The following is a 19,130-nucleotide window of genomic DNA, read 5'->3' as shown; positions in this document are numbered from 1 at the left end:
CTAAGTATGTTTAACACACAAGGAATTTGACTTGGTAGACTGTCCTCTCTTTGTTCAAGGCAAGTTCAATTGGTACTGCTTTATGTAAAATGTAATACAGGGTACACTATCTTTTGCCCTCCTGTTGCAATTTAGTTTGCCAAATATGTAAACAGTCCTTTGAATTAGAGATGAAAAAATCACTTGAGTTGTTTTGTTGCTATTCTCCAAAATTAAGTCACTGTGAAACCAGCCACACTACATGTACATTATATATACACATGAAGTGCACATACATGGAGGAATCATGTTAGATTAAAAATATGAATGAAGGTTGAGCTCTCATGCCGCTAGCCTAATGCTAACGTATAATGGACCAGCTAATTGACAAGCTAACCCAAATTAGCATGGGCAATCGCAGGGCACATGTACTGAAAACAAACTATATTACACACTCACATTCATATCTAAGGACAATTTACATTCTCCAATGAACTTAACATGCATATTTTTGGAATGTGGGAGGAAACTGCAGTACAAAAGGGATTCATATGGACCCGGGTTGGATCTCATGTGAAAGGAATCATTTTGCAATGCAGTCTGCTGAAAATAACGGAAAGAGCCACTCTACTACACAGCAACTGACGCTGTGGTCAAAGTTGGAATTGCCACAAAATACATTTTAAGATATTCAACAGTCTACTGCCGTCTGGCGGCTTAAGTTGATAGTGCACCTGCCTAATTTGTCACGTTTCATGTGTCAGGTAAACCGTGACGAATGGGGCCATATAAATCCCCTTCTTACAGTACCCGGAGAAAACCCACTCAACATTCATACTCCACACAGAGGTCCAAATAGAGGTTGGAAGACACCCAGCGCAAAGTTAGACGTTATTGTCGGTAATAATATCAAAAGAATTGCAGTAGTTTACACTGGCTTGAAGAAGAAATGCATTAATTAACTTGAAAGACCCTTCTCTTCAACTTATTCTCTTTACATTTGCCAGGTGTCAACTTCGTTTAATGGCGTGACCAGCTGTCGCGCTCCTCATAGGCGATGTTGATGCACTTTTTTTCCTTCTAAATAAAGCATAGAGGAACATTTTTATGATATGTGAAATGGTTTTCAAACTTACTATTGCTAATAGTACGTAAATAATAGACTATATACAGTGTACCCATTTGTACAATATATTTAAATTTGTTTTCATGTAAAAAAAAAAAAAAAAGGATATATTTTGAAGGTGTGGCGGCATTTATCTTGCTGTGGTGGTGTGCCACGATCAATTACATGTAGAGGAAACACTAGACCTTGTGTTACCGATAGCTATGTTTACATGTGCACAATTTTTGTCCACTCCAATCTAAACCTTGGTTATTGGAATTCCAAAAACCACTCGACACTATATACCGGTAAATGCAATACGTGTTAAATCAGAATAAACCATCTGGGCATGCGTAGAGTTGTCTTTTTTTTTTTTTTTTGAAAATAGTAGAAGAAGAAACTCCTTCTGCCTATCTTGTAAACAATTGGCACTTTGCAATTTGTTAACTTATTAAAAAAAACAACAACAACTTACTCTTCCATTTTTGAAAGCATTCTTACTGCAGTGTTTTTTCACCCTGTTGGTAGTTAACTTGAGTTAAAGGAACATTAAAAGGTCCTAGCTTAAAGGGGAAATTCACAATTTTTCGGGGAATTTTGCCTCTTGTTCACAATCCTCATGTAAGACAAGAACACTTAGGTTTTTCTTTTTTTAATGCATTCTAAATATTAAATCAATGGAGGCTATGGGAGTCGCTCTATTCTGCCTATAAAAGCCCTTAAACAACATCCAAACACTTCATTAAGGTTTTATATACATGATGTAAGTATATATGTAATGTAGTGACAGGCACATTCATATTTTATATTTTGATAATTTTAAGCATATGCAGTGCTTCATTTTAAAAAAATGCATCAATTTTTTTGCTTATTCCCCCACTACATTACTAATTTCTTCTCACTGCAAACTTCATGAGAGCCAACAAACATACCACAAATTCACTTACTGTGCAATGTCTGCTGTCATTTGGATGCCGATTGATAGAATCTCGTAATATTCCCGTTTTAGATAATATACAACTCATAAACCTTGCGAAGAAACGGGGGGACCAAGCGTCTTTTCGTGTCGTTCTCGCCTTTTCCGGGTCAAAATTGGCTGTCAAAGTGGACCAACTTGTCGGATTACATCCTCGTCCTTCTGCTATTCAGATGAGAGGAATGATTTATGATCTACAATAAACTTTAAGGAGCAGAGAAAGCAGCTTACCACTCGATGATCTAAACATAGGCACACACGCTAGTGATCACGGCGTCGCTAGAAATAGTTTGTCTGCGTTAGCGCTTATAATAACAATATCACTAATACTTGGTTAATATTCAAGTCACGAAATGTAAATGGAGTATTGTTGGTGCTTTTTGGATGTTTTTTTTATTGGATTTTGTGAGGGGAATAAAGGACCTCCAATTGGCTGCGCTGTAAGCAGACTTTTATTTGTTTATTTAATATTTAGAAAGCATAAAAAAAATACATTCGCTTTAATGTCTTTCATAACGATTGTGAACGATAAGCAAAATTCCAAAAGAAGTGCAGTTCCCCGTAAACGGCGATTCCGCTATCTCTGAGTTGTAGTCCTCAAATTTGTTTATACCAGGGATCTCAAACATGCGACTCGCGGGCCTGAACAAGTTCAATCCGGCCTGCGAGATGAGTTTGCTAAGTGTAAAAATGAGTTGCATTTTTAAATTAATGAAACTGCTGTTCTAAAAGTGTCCATTGGATGTCACAATAGCAATTCTGTTAGGCAAGCAAATAGTTTATATTGGTACGAGCAAGTATACCAACCAAGAGGTACACGGTAAAGCGGGGTTGCGACTCTTCCCCCTCGACCCAATGTAAAACAAAGAGGAATAAAATAAACAATTGGTAACCTCAATTAAAATGCTGGATGAGACACTGCACATTGATATAGTTCTGTCAAAATGATTTTCTTCTGTGCAAATTTAAAGAAAGTCAACAATGGAAATGACAAATGAGGTAGTTGATACATAGAAGTGTTTTTATTTATGCTTCATTTTATTTTTGTTAAATCATAGATGGGCTGTGACTTAAAGTTTAATTGGTTTGTAGAAACACTGATAATAAGTCTAATTTCATTGTGTTCTTAGTGGTGTTTTTGAATTTTTTACTAACTAGAAGTGTTTTGTCAAGAGGATTATTTGTGATATGTACATTTTCAGAATGTCCTTGTTCTGTTTTGGGCCAAAGTAAAACAAAGAAAACAATCTGAAGTTGTCGTGGTTGTATTTTGAAGTTATTATGCCATGATTTTACCCGTCCGGCCCACGTGGGAGTAGATTTTTCTCCATGCTAAAATGAGCTAAAATGAGTTTGACAACCCTGGTTTATACTATACATTCCTCTTTCAAACTAACATCCACGCCGTCACAGACTCCCATAAAGTCATCCATCACACAGTATAAATGAAAGCGGGGGGTCAAAATCACTTTTACTGTTTTGACTTTTAACTTTGTAATAGAACACCTTCAAACCTTTCCAACAGTTTTTAATTTGGATCTTAAGTTCTCTTAACGTTTCTAACAATAAACAAGAATTCTGTTTCCTTCCCGCCATGTTTGCTGCTCGGCGATAAACACAAAACGTGTCACGCTGACATAGCACACATGCGCAGGGAGGTGATTTTACCCCAACCACAAAGACAGGATCCGAATGGGTGTGTACTTGGACGAAATAACAATCGGCATAAACCACCCCTCTTGTTTAAAATGAAATCTTTTTCATAATGGACCGTATCAGAATTTTCCGACTGATGTGTTTGAGTGTTTATTGGTATTATTTGTGTCCATATCCACATGGGTACTCAGTGTTTCCCATAAACTGCCAAGATACCTGTGGCGGTGGGGGCGTGGCTATGGGCGTGGTCACCATGACATCATCGAGTAATTTGCATAATTTACTACAATGATATGATTTTCTCAAAAAAGGCTCGAAAAATGTATAGTTACTAATTAATAATAACAGTTTTGTTTTAAACGTCCATCCATTTTACAATATAATTACAACACTTTATGTACATATTTATATACAGATTTGAACAATAAGTTATTCATTGAAATATATTTATTAATTGTGGTTCTTACAAAAAAATATATATCTTATAAAATATAAAAGCTAAAATGTCTCTTAAAGCTCTGCCCCTTTAATTAGTGCATACTAAATAATTTAACTTTAGCCTACTACTACAACCATATTATTTACCAGCAACATAAAGTGAAACAGAGGCAGAGGTGTCCTGCCACAGTCAGTAACAAATAAACAGAAAACAGTAGTGGTCAAATACAAATAAGGCAACAAGAGAAGTATCCTACACTTCTCTTTTGTAAAGTAAATCTGAACAGCCTATATGGGCATCTATATCAACTATATGATTTGCCTGAGAAGCTGGACAGGACCAAAAAAAAAAAAAAAAAGTTTTATTTTTATTTGTGGCGGACGTAATTCTTTCGTGGCGGGCCGCCACAAATAAATGAATGTGTGGGAAACACTGGGTACTGTCACATCTATCGGTCTATCGGTTGGTCCAAGTAAAATCTTTGACTTCATATCGCTGGCAAAACAAATTCATTATTTTCTGTTGTGTCACTCGGCTCACAGATTAGAGAAGTCACATGCTAAGTGACAACCAGTAGCCAAAACCTGCTTGTCTTCTGCAGGTGACGCACTTGACTTTGTGTGTGTGTGTGTGTGTGTGTGTGTGTGTGTGTGTGTGTGTGTGTGTGTGTGTGTGTGTGTGTGTGTGTGTGTGTGTGTGTGTGTGTGTGTGTGTGTGTGTGTCTTTCTGTCTTTATGTGCACACAGATGACCACGTCCGGAGGAGGGGGGTTTTGTGACTGCGGAGACACTGAAGCCTGGAAGAAGGGTCCTTACTGCCAAAAACATACACTGACCACCATCAAAGACTCAGAAGAGGTGAGATAGCTAGTGCAGTTCTCTAATTTTAGTTGTATAAGTAAAACTTTATTCTCCCATGGCCAGAATGAAATATGGCACATTGTTCCAACATAAACCCAACACAGAAAGAAGGTACCTCAAAAACACAGTAGTGGCTCAGTTTTCTTACACTCCACTTTTCAAAGGATTCGGTTTTTCACTAATGTTGTTTGAACAATACACAAGCTTCCAGTTAGGTGGCAGCACTACACAAACAAATCAGGCTAACTGTTCAATCCATCAGAAGAAGAATTATGCAGGAACATGGTGTATAGAGCAGACAGAGAAGTTTCTGGCAAGGGTGAAAAGAAAAATAGGAGGCTGTTGAGGCAAAATAGCAAGTGGCAATAACTCTATATAAAAAAAACTAAAAACAATGACAGTATGAAACCGAACAAATCCATCCATCCATTTTCTACCGCTTGTCCCTCTCGGAGTCGCGAGGGGCTGGAATCCAAACCCAGTTGCACTCAGGCAGAAGGCAGGGTACACCCTGGACAAATCACCACCTCATCCCAGGCCTGTATAGACCGACAACATTCACACTCACTTTCACACACCAGGGTCAATTTAGTGTTACCAATCATCAAGAAGTTTTAAATATTAATGGGATAAGTTTAAAAATGCACATCCCAGTGAATTGTTTTTACTTTTTGCTCTGTTTTGAGAATCACACAGCCTAAGCAGTCCTGTTTAAATGTTACAAATTAAGGTAATAAACTTACTCAGGAATTGTTTGAAGTTGTTGCAGAAGTTATCTCAGCTCCTTTAATTTATACATTTTATTAATCAAGGAATTTTTTTTAGAATTCTGGTTCCAGAATTCCACAAATCTAACTGTTTCAAATTGTACTTTTAAAATTATGATTATTCTGCTGATTCCGATCATCCATGAGTGAGCTCGGCCAATACAAATACCGATCACATGTATTCACTGTAAATTGTTCCATTTATTTATGGTGAATGCTATTCACAGTTCAACAATATTGACACAATATTTGAACTAGTTTCTTATTTCATTTTATTACATACAATTGTTTGATCAAAACAAAATCAGGAGTACACCAATAACTAAGAAAAAAGCAACACTACTCTATTGTTCATTAAAATCTTGTTGTCCTCAAAGTTCTCCTGTTATCTAGGAACTATTCTCAGATTTTTTGTAAACCTTAATCAAAACAACAAAAAATTATTTTGAGAAAATAAAAATATTGATCTACTCCAGTAATTCTTAAACTGTGGTACGCGGTCTCCATCTATTGGTACGCCAAATAATCACTTTATTAAATATTCAAACACAGTGTTACTGTTCAAACTGTGTGTAATGTTAAGATGACCCAAAATATTGAATATACTTGTTGAATAAAACCTCTATCTGGTTTTTAATGAAGTATTATAATGTTGGTCATTACAAATTAAAAAGATGGTTTGACAAAAATCTACTTTTGAATCTCGGTAAAACTAAAATAATGCTATTCGGTAACAGTAAAAGAGAAAGACAAATACAAATAGATGGAATAGACATTGACAGAGTAAATTAAATCACATTTCTAGGTATAATGATAGAATGAATCGGAAATCTCATATAAAAAATATACAACATAAGGTGGCAATAAATACATCAATAATGAATAAAAGTAAATATGTATTGGACCAAAAATCACTTCATGTTCTTTACTGCTTGCTATTGTTGCCATATCTGAGTTATTGTGCAGCAATATGGGGAAATAATTACAAAAGTACACTTCAGTCACTTACCGTGTTACAAAACAGATCAGTTAGAATATTACATAATGTTGGATATAGAGGACATGGAAACCTATTATTTATTGAAATTCAACAATATAGTGAATTTGCAAACCGCTAAAATTATGCACAAAGCAAACTATAACCTGCAACCCAAGAATGTACAACAACCTCAGAGATAAATGCAATTTAAAACATTTGTATGCACGTACAACACCTAAAACCTTTAGTATATCAGTGTGTGGAATACAATTATGGAATTGATTAAGTAAAGAAATCAAACAGTGTACTAATATGATCCAATTTAAGAAACTGTACAAAGTACAAACATTCTGAACTTATTGATAATCTTATTCATCTCACTATATGAAATACAATGTTCTTCACTATTTATTATTATTATTATTATTTTTACGTTATTATTTATGGAGTATATTGTGAATAAATTGAGAATAGGAAGTGAACAAAAGTGTTAGCAATTGCTATGTAACGGAAAAGGGATAGGGTTACATAAGCTCTGCTTCTTCCTACTCCTTTATGAACATGTTAAAAAGAGAAACTGGAAATTGTGATGTATCATGTAGCAATTGTATGCATGTTAGAAGTAAACTCAAACCATAACGGTTATGATGATACTTGGAGAGCCAAGTGATTTCTGAGGTGTTACTTGGTGAACAAACAGAACCACAGATCTAATCACTTTAGTATCAATCATATACTGATGCTACCTACCCATGGTGTCGACACCACACATTTTTGGAATGATCCGATCCTCCTCTTACGAGTCGTGTACTGACTGTGACAATGCTACACACCAGCAGCTGTTATATTATCCTTTCTCTAACTGTTATCAATCTACTTATTTTCTGTTAATAACCGCTTATTTTTGCTGTAACGCGCTTTCATCTACACTACTTAAACTTAACTATCGACTTATTTCTTGGTGTTTGTTAAAGCTAGCTTAGCGGCTTGGTTAGCTATTAGCATGCCTGGTCCTGGCTTGCCTAAAAGGTTTAGTCTTGTCCTAATACTTGATAATGATGATTGGTAGTGATACTTACTGTAAGATACTTAGAACTGTTAATGTAACCATTGTGCAATGTTAATCTAACTAACTGTGCAATACTCTATTAGCAATACATGGCAGCTAAATGTACGATTCAGGACCAGTTTTTGTTTATCTAAACTGCATTGAATATGATTGCACACAATTTTGCTACAATGACAATTATGATTTTGAGAAGCACTGCCCGTTCAGTGATGACGTGAATGTGACTTTGAATGGTTGTTTAAGCTTACCGTAAAAAATATGGGCTGTTCATGTCCATGTGTATTCACGTAGCAGTTCATATTTTAGCAGTATTTAAACAACTATTTGTTCTACTCAGGACCCCATAGCCCAGTTACCGGTTGACATGGTTGCCCGCAGTTGCAGCATTTTCTCCATTATCTTGAAGTATGCTGTGGACATGCTTACATGGACGCTAGAGATTCAGCTACCTGAAGGCCTGGAACCACCGTATGTACACACATTTCTGCACGTTAACTGTCCAAGATCATGATTATTACTTGCCTAAGAATCATCAATCAATCAATCAATCAATCAATGTTTATTTATATATCCCTAAATCACAAGTGTCTCAAAGGGCTGTACAAGCCACAACGACATCCTCGGTACACAGCCCACATAGGCTCTGTACCGAGGATCATCTGTTATCCTATTTAAACAAACTTCATTATTTAGCCTGAAATCAGTTTTAATGCAACGTTGGCGTTAACGCACTTTTTGTGTCTTTTTACGCATTGAAATCAGAAAGGAAGTGCATTTCCGGAAGTCCGCGCTTTCCCGGGACACAGATTTTTTATTAATTTTTTTACCGACCCTGCCTTCTCCGGGTCAAAATTCACAATTGCTTGTTTTTTTTATCGCTTCCCGCCAGTGTTTTGTTTTGTTTATATTTGCCAGTGTTGTGCCAAAATGTGATTGCCTGCCAAAAAGTGTTTTCCTTCGCGTGAGCGCGCACCGCTCGCTAAACCTGCATTGCTTGGCTTCGTCTGTCCACAGCTTATTACTACGTGTAAGACAAACACTTTATCTTCGTGGTTATTGTAGCGCTTGACATTATTTAAGCCTTAATCGTGTCTGGAAAATGACAGTTTGCCTTTACTGTGGTATTAATGAGGTTTAAAGGACTGTTGTTAGTCCGTTGTTGATGTGGCAAAACCTCTTTCTTGTTGGTAAGATACATACAATTGTAACTGTTATTTCTTCGTGCACATAATAAATATTTATAAAGTTTATGGATGTATTCATTTATGTAAAAATGTCATTACATGTAATATTGCCTGACAAAAAGTGATTCAACGTGATTATTTGATTTTTACACATCACATATTTACACACGCATATTTTACTAGAATACCCTTATGGGCATGATATGTAATGTTTACTTGTTGAAATACCCTTTACAAAGCTAAAATCTACCCAAAATACCACTTTGCGGCTAAATTGCTGCATTAAAAAATGACATTGAAACTAACTTGCGAAATTCTAGGTTTGTTGGCATTATTTGTGATGAAAGTGTAAATGTGTCGGTTTTTAAACGACTGATGATCTACATACAGGTGCATGTATGCCCTGGCACACGATTATCATAATTTCATGCAAAAAGCTTTTTACACTTTGATACTGAAATAAATACAACTATAACTTATTAAATGAAAATATAGAAAAAAATACCGGCAGCAGTAAAGTTTAGATCCATGAAGGAAAGAAGAAAGTGAATGAATGTTTATAACTGAATACATTTACATACCGTATGCATAAAAAAATGTTTTCTTTTGTATTATTTTTTTAAGTAACGTTTATGAGAACCTTTTTCCAAAACACAATATAGAATGTGAGATATAACAGGGTAATGCATACATTTATCATTTGTTTTCAAAACGGTTTCAAAAAAGTGGGACCCCAAAAATGTACTGTGGGACCCCATTTTTATGACTTGATGAGGTCCTTGACACCCCATTTTGAAAATTGCTAGCGCCAACACTGCAATGTGGGTGGGAAAAACCCAATTGTACTTGAAAATGCACTATTTTGAATCTCCACTTTGTGTTGTCTATCTTTGTATGCAGTGAAAGACAACACAATTACTACTGCATGCTGTTTAATGATGAGGTCCACACCTATGAACAAGTGATCTACACCCTGCAGAAGGCTGTCAACTGCAACCAGAAAGAAGCCGTCAGCTTTGCCACCACTGTGGACAGAGATGTTAGTATTCTTTTTCTTAACCCGACAGCTTGTTTACTTTTGATACACACTTACACCTTAGACTTGGTTTCAACCCACTTGAGAACTGCTACTCCCAACTAGTGGCGATAATAGCAAAAACACCTCCCAATACAATATTTTCACTATATCAACATGAATGATCATATTTTTTGGGGGTAATAATTGGTGTACAAGGAGAAAAAACAACTAGTATACATGGCAATATTGAAGGGACAAATTACAAAATCAGATTTTAGAGCATTAAAATGCAAAAAGAAAAACAATTGTCAACCAATTGAAAGTAGAATGTGCAAATGCTCGAAATACGTACAAAAATGCAAATTTGTCAAACAGGAAAGTTTGTTTTCTGTCTTTTAATTGTAATTTATTCATTGTTTCATGCAGATCCTCTACTATCATTTTAATTGGGACTCTTTATAGCATACTTACGTTTAGGGGTGTGAAAAGTGAATATATTTATATAGCGCTTTTTTTTTAGTGACTTAAAGGCCTACTGAAACCCACTACTACCGACCACGCAGTCTGATAGTTTATATATCAATGATGAAATCTTAACATTGCAACACATGCCAATACGGCCGGGTTAACTTATAAAGTGCAATTTTAAATTTCCCGCGACACTTCCGGTTGAAAACGTCTAGATATGATGACGTATGCGCGTGACGTCACGGAGAGAACGGAAGTATTCGGACCCCATTGAATCCAATACAAAAAAGCTCTGTTTTCATCCCAAAATTCCACAGTATTTTGGACATCTGTGTTGGTGAATCTTTTGCAATTTGTTTAATGAACAATGGAGACTGCAAAGAAGAAAGCTGAAGGTGTGATCGGTGTATTAGCGGCGGACTACAGCAACACAACCAGGAGGACTTTGAGATGGATAGCAGACGCGCTAGCCGTCGACCTCACCTTGACTTCCGCGGTCTCCGGGCCGCCGACCGCATGGGTGATTGGGTGAAGTCCTTTGTCGCTCCGTCGATCGCTGGAACGCAGGTGAACACGGGTGTTGATGAGCAGATGAGGGCTGGCTGGCGTAGGTGGAGAGCTAATGTTTTTAGCATAGCTCTGTGAGGTCCCGTTGCTAAGTTAACTTCAATGGCGTCGTTAGCAACAGCATTGTTAAGCTTCGACAGGCTGGAAAGCATTAACCGTGTATTTACATGTCCATGGTTTAATAGTATTGTTGATCTTCTGTCTATCCTTCCAGTCAGGGGTTTATTTATTTTGTTTCTATCTGCATTTGAGCCCGATGCTATCACGTTAGCTCCGTAGCTAAAGTGTTCGCCGATGTATTGTCGTGGAGATAAAAGTCACTGTGAATGTCCATTTTGCGTTCTCGACTCTCATTTTCAAGAGGATATAGTATCCGAGGTGGTTTAAAATACAAAACCGTGATCCACAATAGAAAAAGGACAAAGTGTGGAATCCAATGAGCCCTTGTACCTAAGTTACGGTCAGAGCGAAAAAAGATACGTCCTGCCCTGCACGCTAGTCCTTCACTCTCACGTTCCTCATCCACAAATCTTTCATCCTCGCTCAAATTAATGGGGTAATCGTCGCTTTCTCGGTCCAAATCTCTCTCGCTGCATTGTAAACAATGGGAAAATGTGAGCAGCCCTTCCTCCTGTGACGTCACGCTACTTTTATCAGCGACCAAAAGTTGCGAACTTTATCGTCGTTGTTCTCTACTAAATCCTTTCAGCAAAAATATGGCAATATCACGAAATGATCAAGTATGACACATAGAATGGATCTGCTATCCCCGTTTAAATAAAAAAAAATCATTTCAGTAGGCCTTTAAAGTGCTTTACATTGAGGAACCCATTATCTACATTTAAGCTACATTTTACACCATTTACAATGCACTTAACGGGAAGTGTGTACGTGCCATTGGCATTGATAACTTCTATTGGAATTGCACACTCAATGCTGAAGTTTATTTTATCCTTATAACAGGGCAGGAAATCCGTTCGATATGGAGATTTTCTTTTTTGTGATCAAGCCAAGACTGTTATAGTAGTAAGTTTAAACTTTTTCCATCTAAGCATTTAACTTGACAATCGACCAACCTATTAATACTTGCCAATCCCACAGCGAAACACCAGCCGCCAGTCAAAGCCTCTCAGAGTTCAGGTGATGCACTCGTCTGTTGTGGCTCACCAGTGTTTTGCGCTGAAAGCGCTCAGCTGGTTAGGACAAATCATTCAGTACTCAGGTATGTCTGGATTTGCACTATGGCTGTGCTTTTACAAATTAGAAAAACAAAAGTGTTTTTGTTTCAGATGGATTGAGAAGGATCCTCTGTCAGGTAGGACTTGAGAAACGTCCAAAAAGAGAAAACTCATCACTTGTTGATCGTTTGATGCTCAAGGACTCCAAGATGTGGAAAGGTGTTGTTTTATTTTGACAGTTATATTGATTATATTTCAAGGTGTGCTTGGGGAAAAATCAACTGGAATCACCTGCTAGGGTCACATGCTTGATCGCTGTGTCGTTCACAAGAACAGTTTTGATACGTGCTGTTTGTGCAGGAGCAAGAAACATCTATCACCAGCTGCTAATGAACAGCCTCCTTATGGACCTTAAATACAAGAAGATCTTTGCTATCCAGTTTGCCAAGGTAATATACTGCATAATATGTCAAAATTAGAAAGATTTAATTTGCGCAATTGTTAGCCACAGTCACAGCAGTTCCACTCAAGCTGTTTCAAAATCAAATGTCTCTTTTTAGAACTACAGACGCCTCCAGACTGATTTTATGGAGGACGACCATGAGAGGGTGGTGTCAGTGACCTCTTTGTCTGTACAGCTTTTCACCGTTCCAACAATGGTGAGTTCTCCTGTGAGCTTTCACACACTTTTATCTCTTTTTAACTTGATGTCCCACATGCTTTTTCCTGGTGTCAAGAGCACAGGTGATATAACTACACCCCGTTATTCTTTTTAAACTGGCCTGCCCAACTTTTCAAAATTAGTTTTTTGTTTTTTTTTGAACACAGAGAAGCTGTCAGCGGCACCAAGAGTTGTAATGTTATTTTGTGTGTCCTGAGTACCCATAGGCAAGGCGTTGGTGGTTGCCCTCTTTTGCGCCAGGTCTGCAGCCAAGCACCTCAACACTTGGTTGTGGTGCTATGCATTCCCTGAGTCAGGCTGACCTTGCAGCCTACCAGAATATGCTTAAAGCTTGAACCTATCCCAGCTGTAATCTGTGATATTTCTACCTGAATAAATGCTTCTCATATTTTGTACATTAATGGTCTTCATATTGCTGCACGACAATGTTTTAACCTTCTCTATTAATAAAAAAAAAATAATAATATAGAGCCTGCTAATCATTCTGTAATTGAGGACTCGACCAGAACATTTCCGGTGATCAAAGTACGTCTTCTTCCGGCCAAATTTTTGGTGCATCATTAGTCAATATTGCGCAAATAATAACTATGTATAGCCATTCATACTGTAAGTACCTGCTGGTGTTAATGTGTAAGATAGTGTGTTATGATGGTCATTTTTCCCATGATCTGTGAACACACCGCGTCGGCGTAGAATTAAAACATTTTGTGTCTAGGAGTGAAGCACGGAGGCAGACGTGTGTGCACGGAGGAAATACTTGTTGGAATTAAGCCCATTGTTGGCATAAATTTGGCAAAATTTAAAGAAGAGCGTCAGGCTTTGTTTACTTCTGGACTACTTCTTCCTGCTGATCGTCTTTCATTTTTGATGAGCTTTTATGTCATCTTACTTACTAAAGCATTCACAGTAACAATCTAAATGCTATGTTATCACTGAGCCTTAACCATAATCCGAGCACGGAAGTGAAGCATCACTCACCTCTGACTGACGCACGCAGCAGGCTTTTGCTGCACGGACGTCGTCTCTTCAGATGGAAAAAAATAGTCCTTTCTTGTCGGGAGAACAACTTGCCATGTCTTTGAACCTGATATTTCCATCAGGTAGCCTTTTCTTTGTCCATTTCTGCTCGCTTGTTGCTCATTAGTAGCAAATGAACTGCAGCCAAGTTCCCCCGCTAGGGGATGGCCCCAGGGTCAAAAAGGAAGTTTTCGCGTTAATCGGCCATTAAAAAAAATGTGTGCCGCTACTGAAATGTATAGTTACCGCGTTATCTTTGACAGCACTGATATTTTACACACCATATTTTTTGGATTATAAATCGCACCGGCCGAAAATGCATAATAAAGAAGGAAAAAAACATATAAGTCGCACTGGAGTATAAGTCGCATTTTTGGGGGAAATTTATTTGATAAAATCCAACAGCAACAATAGACATTTGAAAGGCAATTTAAAATAAATAAAGAATAGTGAACAACAGGCTGAATAAGTGTACGTTATATGACGCATAAATAACCAACTGAGAACGTGCCTGGTATGTTAATGTAACATATTATGGTAAGAGTCATTCAAATAACTATAAAATATAGAACATGCTATACGTTTACCAAACAATCTGTCACTCCTAATCGCTAAATCCGATGAAATCTTCTTCCTCGGTGTCGCTTCTAAGCAACTCTGCCAACTCCAAAGGTAGACAATGCGCCGCTTCCTCTTCTATCGGTACGTCGCTTACGTCAGAGTCATCGTCAGTTGCAGTTCCAATTATTCCAGCCTTTCTGAATCCGGACAGGATGGTTTCGGTTGTCACTGAAGCCCATGCTTTGTCAATCCATCCAATGACATCCAGAAAAGTCTCTTACGTGAATGAGATAAATAATATTATTTGATATTTTACGGTAATGTGTATATAATTTCACACATAAATCGTTTCAGAGTATAAGTCGCACCCCCGGCCAAACTATGAAAAAAACTGTGATTTATAATCCGAAAAATACGGTAAATAAAATAGAAGGTATAATGTTAATCCATTCACACATTAAACTACAAATGTTTACACATACAGTATAGAAATTACACAACATTTCCACACCAAACATTGCACACAATGTATGTGTCTCATCACAATTAAACCTAAGGTGTAGCGTTATCGCCCTCTACTGGTCAAATTTAGCGCTACATCTTTTAAACAAACTTTAATCGGCAGACTTACTCTCAGACAAATAACAGCATGACCACGAATACAAAAGATATCATGAAGTCAACAATTTCAATACAAAACAAGCAGAATACAAATGTTTGACTAAGTTTTGTGATGAAACAAACACTGTAGGTTTTCCACCATTGTTGCTGCTTGTCTGGATCAATGTGTCCGTCGCTTAAAAGGTCCGCCAGGAAACAATGACTCGAGCGCTTGCACATTCATACTTTGTAGTCCAGTTGTTGTTAAAAGTCAGATTTTTGCAATTTATGTAGATTTATTTTCAGGGTTGAATGAGTAGTCTTCTTCTACTCACCCCCGCTGCTTCATTGTGACACATAAGCCTCGCTGTTGGAGGCCCTAATTTTAATGGTTTCATTAAACCTATTTGAGCGATATTCGGCGGGCCAAATGAAAAGTTTTGGGTCGCAAGTTGGATAGGCTTGGTCCAGGAAGACCATGTGCAGGTCTTAATTGGTTCTCAAACAAGGTTTGTAAATACAAAAGTTGGTACACTATTTCTCCATAAGAAACAAGGTAAACATGAATAATGAGTTCCAGCCTCGACAAAAGTCCATATTTTAGGAACAGTTTAGCTACAATGATTAGGAATAACAAAAAACTAATCCATTCTATCTTGTCGGTTAATCATTTTTCCGTGCAGCGGAACTCAGAGAGGTATCATTGTCAACAATGCTGTGGATACTTCCTGAATGTTTTAAACCACTCATTGTTTGTATATTGCTTTCATTGGACTCATATTGAGCTAGCAAACCTAGAAACATTATGTAAAAAGCCTCAAAAACACCTAAAAAGCACAGAAAGTATAACTTGGCACAGTAGCTAATGACAGCAGTGATAAGTGCGCCCACAATGGATGTGCTGCCGGCACAAAATGGCTGCGCTGTAGACACACATTCGTAAACAGAGACAAGGTTCGTACTGCAGAGCCTATTTTTATTTTGTTTGTGGTTTGTAAATGAAAAAAATAGTACAATGAGGGGTTTGTAATTTGATGTTTCCTTTGTAGGTTTATGTAACAAAGTTGCGTTGAAAGTAGGGCACACAGCTTGTGGTGGCATGGCAAGCAAATAGCACAGACAAGAAGCCAAGCCAAGGTGCATTCACGGACGTCGGTTCCGTTACTTGTGCCCAGGGTCCCACAAGTTGACAATCACTTATCTGACAACCGAAACAGTCCAGTTGCGATTGATTCAATGCCCAGATAATTCTTCCGTGTTTTGTTTGATTTCAAAGATGTCGATACACAGCTTTGTGGTGTGTTCCAGGCGCGCATGCTGATGGTGAAAGAGAACCTGATGACCACCATCATCAGGACTTTTGTAGACCACCTCCGTCACAGAGATCTACAGGGGCGCTTTCAGTTTGACCGCTACACAGCGCAGCAGGCCTTCAAATTTGGACGAGTTCAGAGCCTCATTGGAGACCTCAAGTAACCACTTTTTACATGTCATTTGCTGTTTATGCGCACTTCGGGTGACTTTTTGTCTGCTCCTTATACTGTAGTCTGGTCAAAAATGATGCTACAGGGGAACCCATTTCACATTGAGACAAAAAGGGTTGTGTCAGCGGTTTTTGTGCCCCTTATGACAACTAAGAAAAATGTCTCGCCAATGGAGGAAAGTTATGTCAACAAATTGATGGAGGTTCAAAAATACTTTATCACCCATTTTCTGTAAGTAAATGTGCAAGCAATGGCTGTTTTTAGTTACGACAACTGCTTATTGCAAAGAAAGACAGCCAATCTAAGGGATGTTGACTTAACCGCTTAACGATTTGCTTTCTGTTCTCATGTGGTAACCAGGGTTTTACACTGCCCTCTATTTGACTACCTAGGCGCGTTGTATTTATCACTAGAAAACTTATTTTCGTAATACATGACTAATATAAACGATTACAGGATACATCTAGAAATGCAGGCTAACATTAACACTAACTTTAGACCGGTCACAAATATAAAACTCAATGCAACCCATAGTTACAACCTCAAAATATTCCAACTGCAAATAGCAGTCCTGTTACAATGACAATAATCCAGTAAATATACGCTAAAAAAGCTAGTCCACATCAAGCCTTATACATGCTGAAAGTCTACATGCTGCAGACTTTCATCATTTCCACCAGATTCGCTTCTTTTCCACATTTTATTGATTGTAAACTTTGTTAGCATAGATGCACTAGCAACTTCAGGCTACCTAAATAACTCTGAATGTTGAGACACCCCACTTAAACTGATTTTTCTTTTGTGGCCTGATAAGTGGCCAATAAACTTCTGGGTGTTCAAAATGTGAAAACACCAACATTCTAGTCGATGGGTTGCTTTTGTCAAAAAGAGGTCCTCTGAAACCCAGGAATCAAAAACAAGTAGTGTGCGTGCGGCCATTGTGACTATCTTTTTTTTTTACACTGATGACAGAAATGTGTTGATAGACAAGATGCATTGTCAAGTTTGTATGTAGTTAGTGACGACTTTGACCAAGTATAACCAAGGGTCTACGAATGGAACACATTTGAAATGCCTAACTTTAGAAAGAGCTGTGTAAAATATAATTTTTTGTAGTATGTAAAATTGAAATGGTACTAGGTAGGGCTGTGAATCTTTGGGTGTCCCACGGTTCGATTCAATATCGATTCGTGGGGTCACAATTCGATTCAAAATCGATTTTTTTTCAATTCAACACGATTTTCGATTCAAAAACGATTTTTTCCCGATTCAAAAGGATTCTCTATTCATTCAATACATAGGATTTCAGCAGGATCTACCCCAGTCTGCTGACATGCAAGCAGAGTAGTAGATTTTTGTAAAAAGCTTTTATAATTGTAAAGGCTAATATTTTATCAACTGATTGCAATAATGTAAATTTGTTTTAACTATTAAATAAACCAAAAATATGACTTATTTTATCTTTGTGAAAATATTGGACACAGTGTGTTGTCAAGCTTATGAGATGCGATGCAAGTGTAAGCCACTGTGACACTATTGTTCTTTTTTTTCCTTTTTTTAAAAATGTCTAATGATAATGTCAATGAGGGATTTTTAATCGCTGCTATGTTGAAATTGTTACTAATATTGATACTTGTTGATAATATTAATTTTTATTTCACTACTTTTTGTTTGTCGTGTTTGTGTCTCCTCTCAATTGCTCTGTTTATTGCAGTTCTGAGTGTTGCTGGGTCGGGTTTGCTTTTGGAATTGGATTGCATTGTTATGGTATTGCTGTGTATTGTTTCGTTGGATTGATTAATTAAAAAAAGAAAAAAGAAATACAATTTAAATAAATAAATACATTTAAAAAAATCGACTTTTTAAAAATGAGAATCTATTCTGAATCGCACAACGTGAGAATCGCGATTCAAATTCGAATCGATTTTTTCCCACACCCCTAGTACTAGGTAAGGACAAAGCTTCTGACTTTGCCCGCTAAACCATGTCCCCTTGGTTACTTTTGTCATGTCACACACTTTTTTTTAAATATAGCTGTAGATCAGCAATCATTCATTTGAATTTCACTCAAAAGAAATATATTTTTCCTTCCTGATGATAAAAATCCGTCGCAAAGATTAGTTAAGAGGGGGCTAAACTATTATATTAAAGGCTACATTCATGAACTTCATGTTTCGTAAAGCAGAAATTGCGATGTGCGTTTTGATGCTAAGTGCTGGTGGTCAATGCAGAAAACTCAGCTATCACATGAAAGACTACACATTTGTTTCTCAGGAAAAAAATAAGATTCCTTATGCCATCATTGTTACTAACCGTAGTCATCCTGATAGCCACTTTAAAGTATAGAAGTTACATAAAAAGTGTTATGTTCCACAACAAGCTACAACTTTACTGTTCATTAAAAAAACAATAGGTTTCTTCAGTAGGTCTATAGGGACAAACACACCTGTGTGTCATCAGCAATTAAAAAAACTTTTAAAGGAAAGCAAACTGTGTATTTCCTTGGTATTTTTGGGCATTCTGTAGCTCTAGGGTTTCCTG

The 19,130-nt window shown here is 37.3% G+C and overlaps 1 protein-coding gene across 1 annotated transcript in view; it reads left to right on the top strand.

Moving 5' to 3' along the window:
- Window positions 1-19,130, top strand: part of ubr2 (ubiquitin protein ligase E3 component n-recognin 2) — an 87,849-nt gene that overhangs the window by 20,745 nt on the left and 47,974 nt on the right. Inside the window, exons 4-12 of the mRNA XM_062021566.1 lie at window positions 4,902-5,012; window positions 8,168-8,298; window positions 9,915-10,053; window positions 12,031-12,093; window positions 12,169-12,289; window positions 12,357-12,464; window positions 12,606-12,694; window positions 12,806-12,904; window positions 16,414-16,577. Coding sequence (XP_061877550.1) covers window positions 4,902-5,012; window positions 8,168-8,298; window positions 9,915-10,053; window positions 12,031-12,093; window positions 12,169-12,289; window positions 12,357-12,464; window positions 12,606-12,694; window positions 12,806-12,904; window positions 16,414-16,577 — 1,025 coding nt within the window. The remainder of the gene's footprint in view (window positions 1-4,901; window positions 5,013-8,167; window positions 8,299-9,914; window positions 10,054-12,030; window positions 12,094-12,168; window positions 12,290-12,356; window positions 12,465-12,605; window positions 12,695-12,805; window positions 12,905-16,413; window positions 16,578-19,130) is intronic.

The sequence above is a fragment of the Entelurus aequoreus genome, linkage group LG15 (genome assembly GCF_033978785.1).
Source record: "Entelurus aequoreus isolate RoL-2023_Sb linkage group LG15, RoL_Eaeq_v1.1, whole genome shotgun sequence".
NCBI classification, from domain to species: Eukaryota; Metazoa; Chordata; class Actinopteri; order Syngnathiformes; family Syngnathidae; genus Entelurus; species Entelurus aequoreus.
The sequence above is the reverse complement of the archived record's forward strand: the minus strand, read 5'-3'. Positions and strand labels throughout refer to the sequence as shown.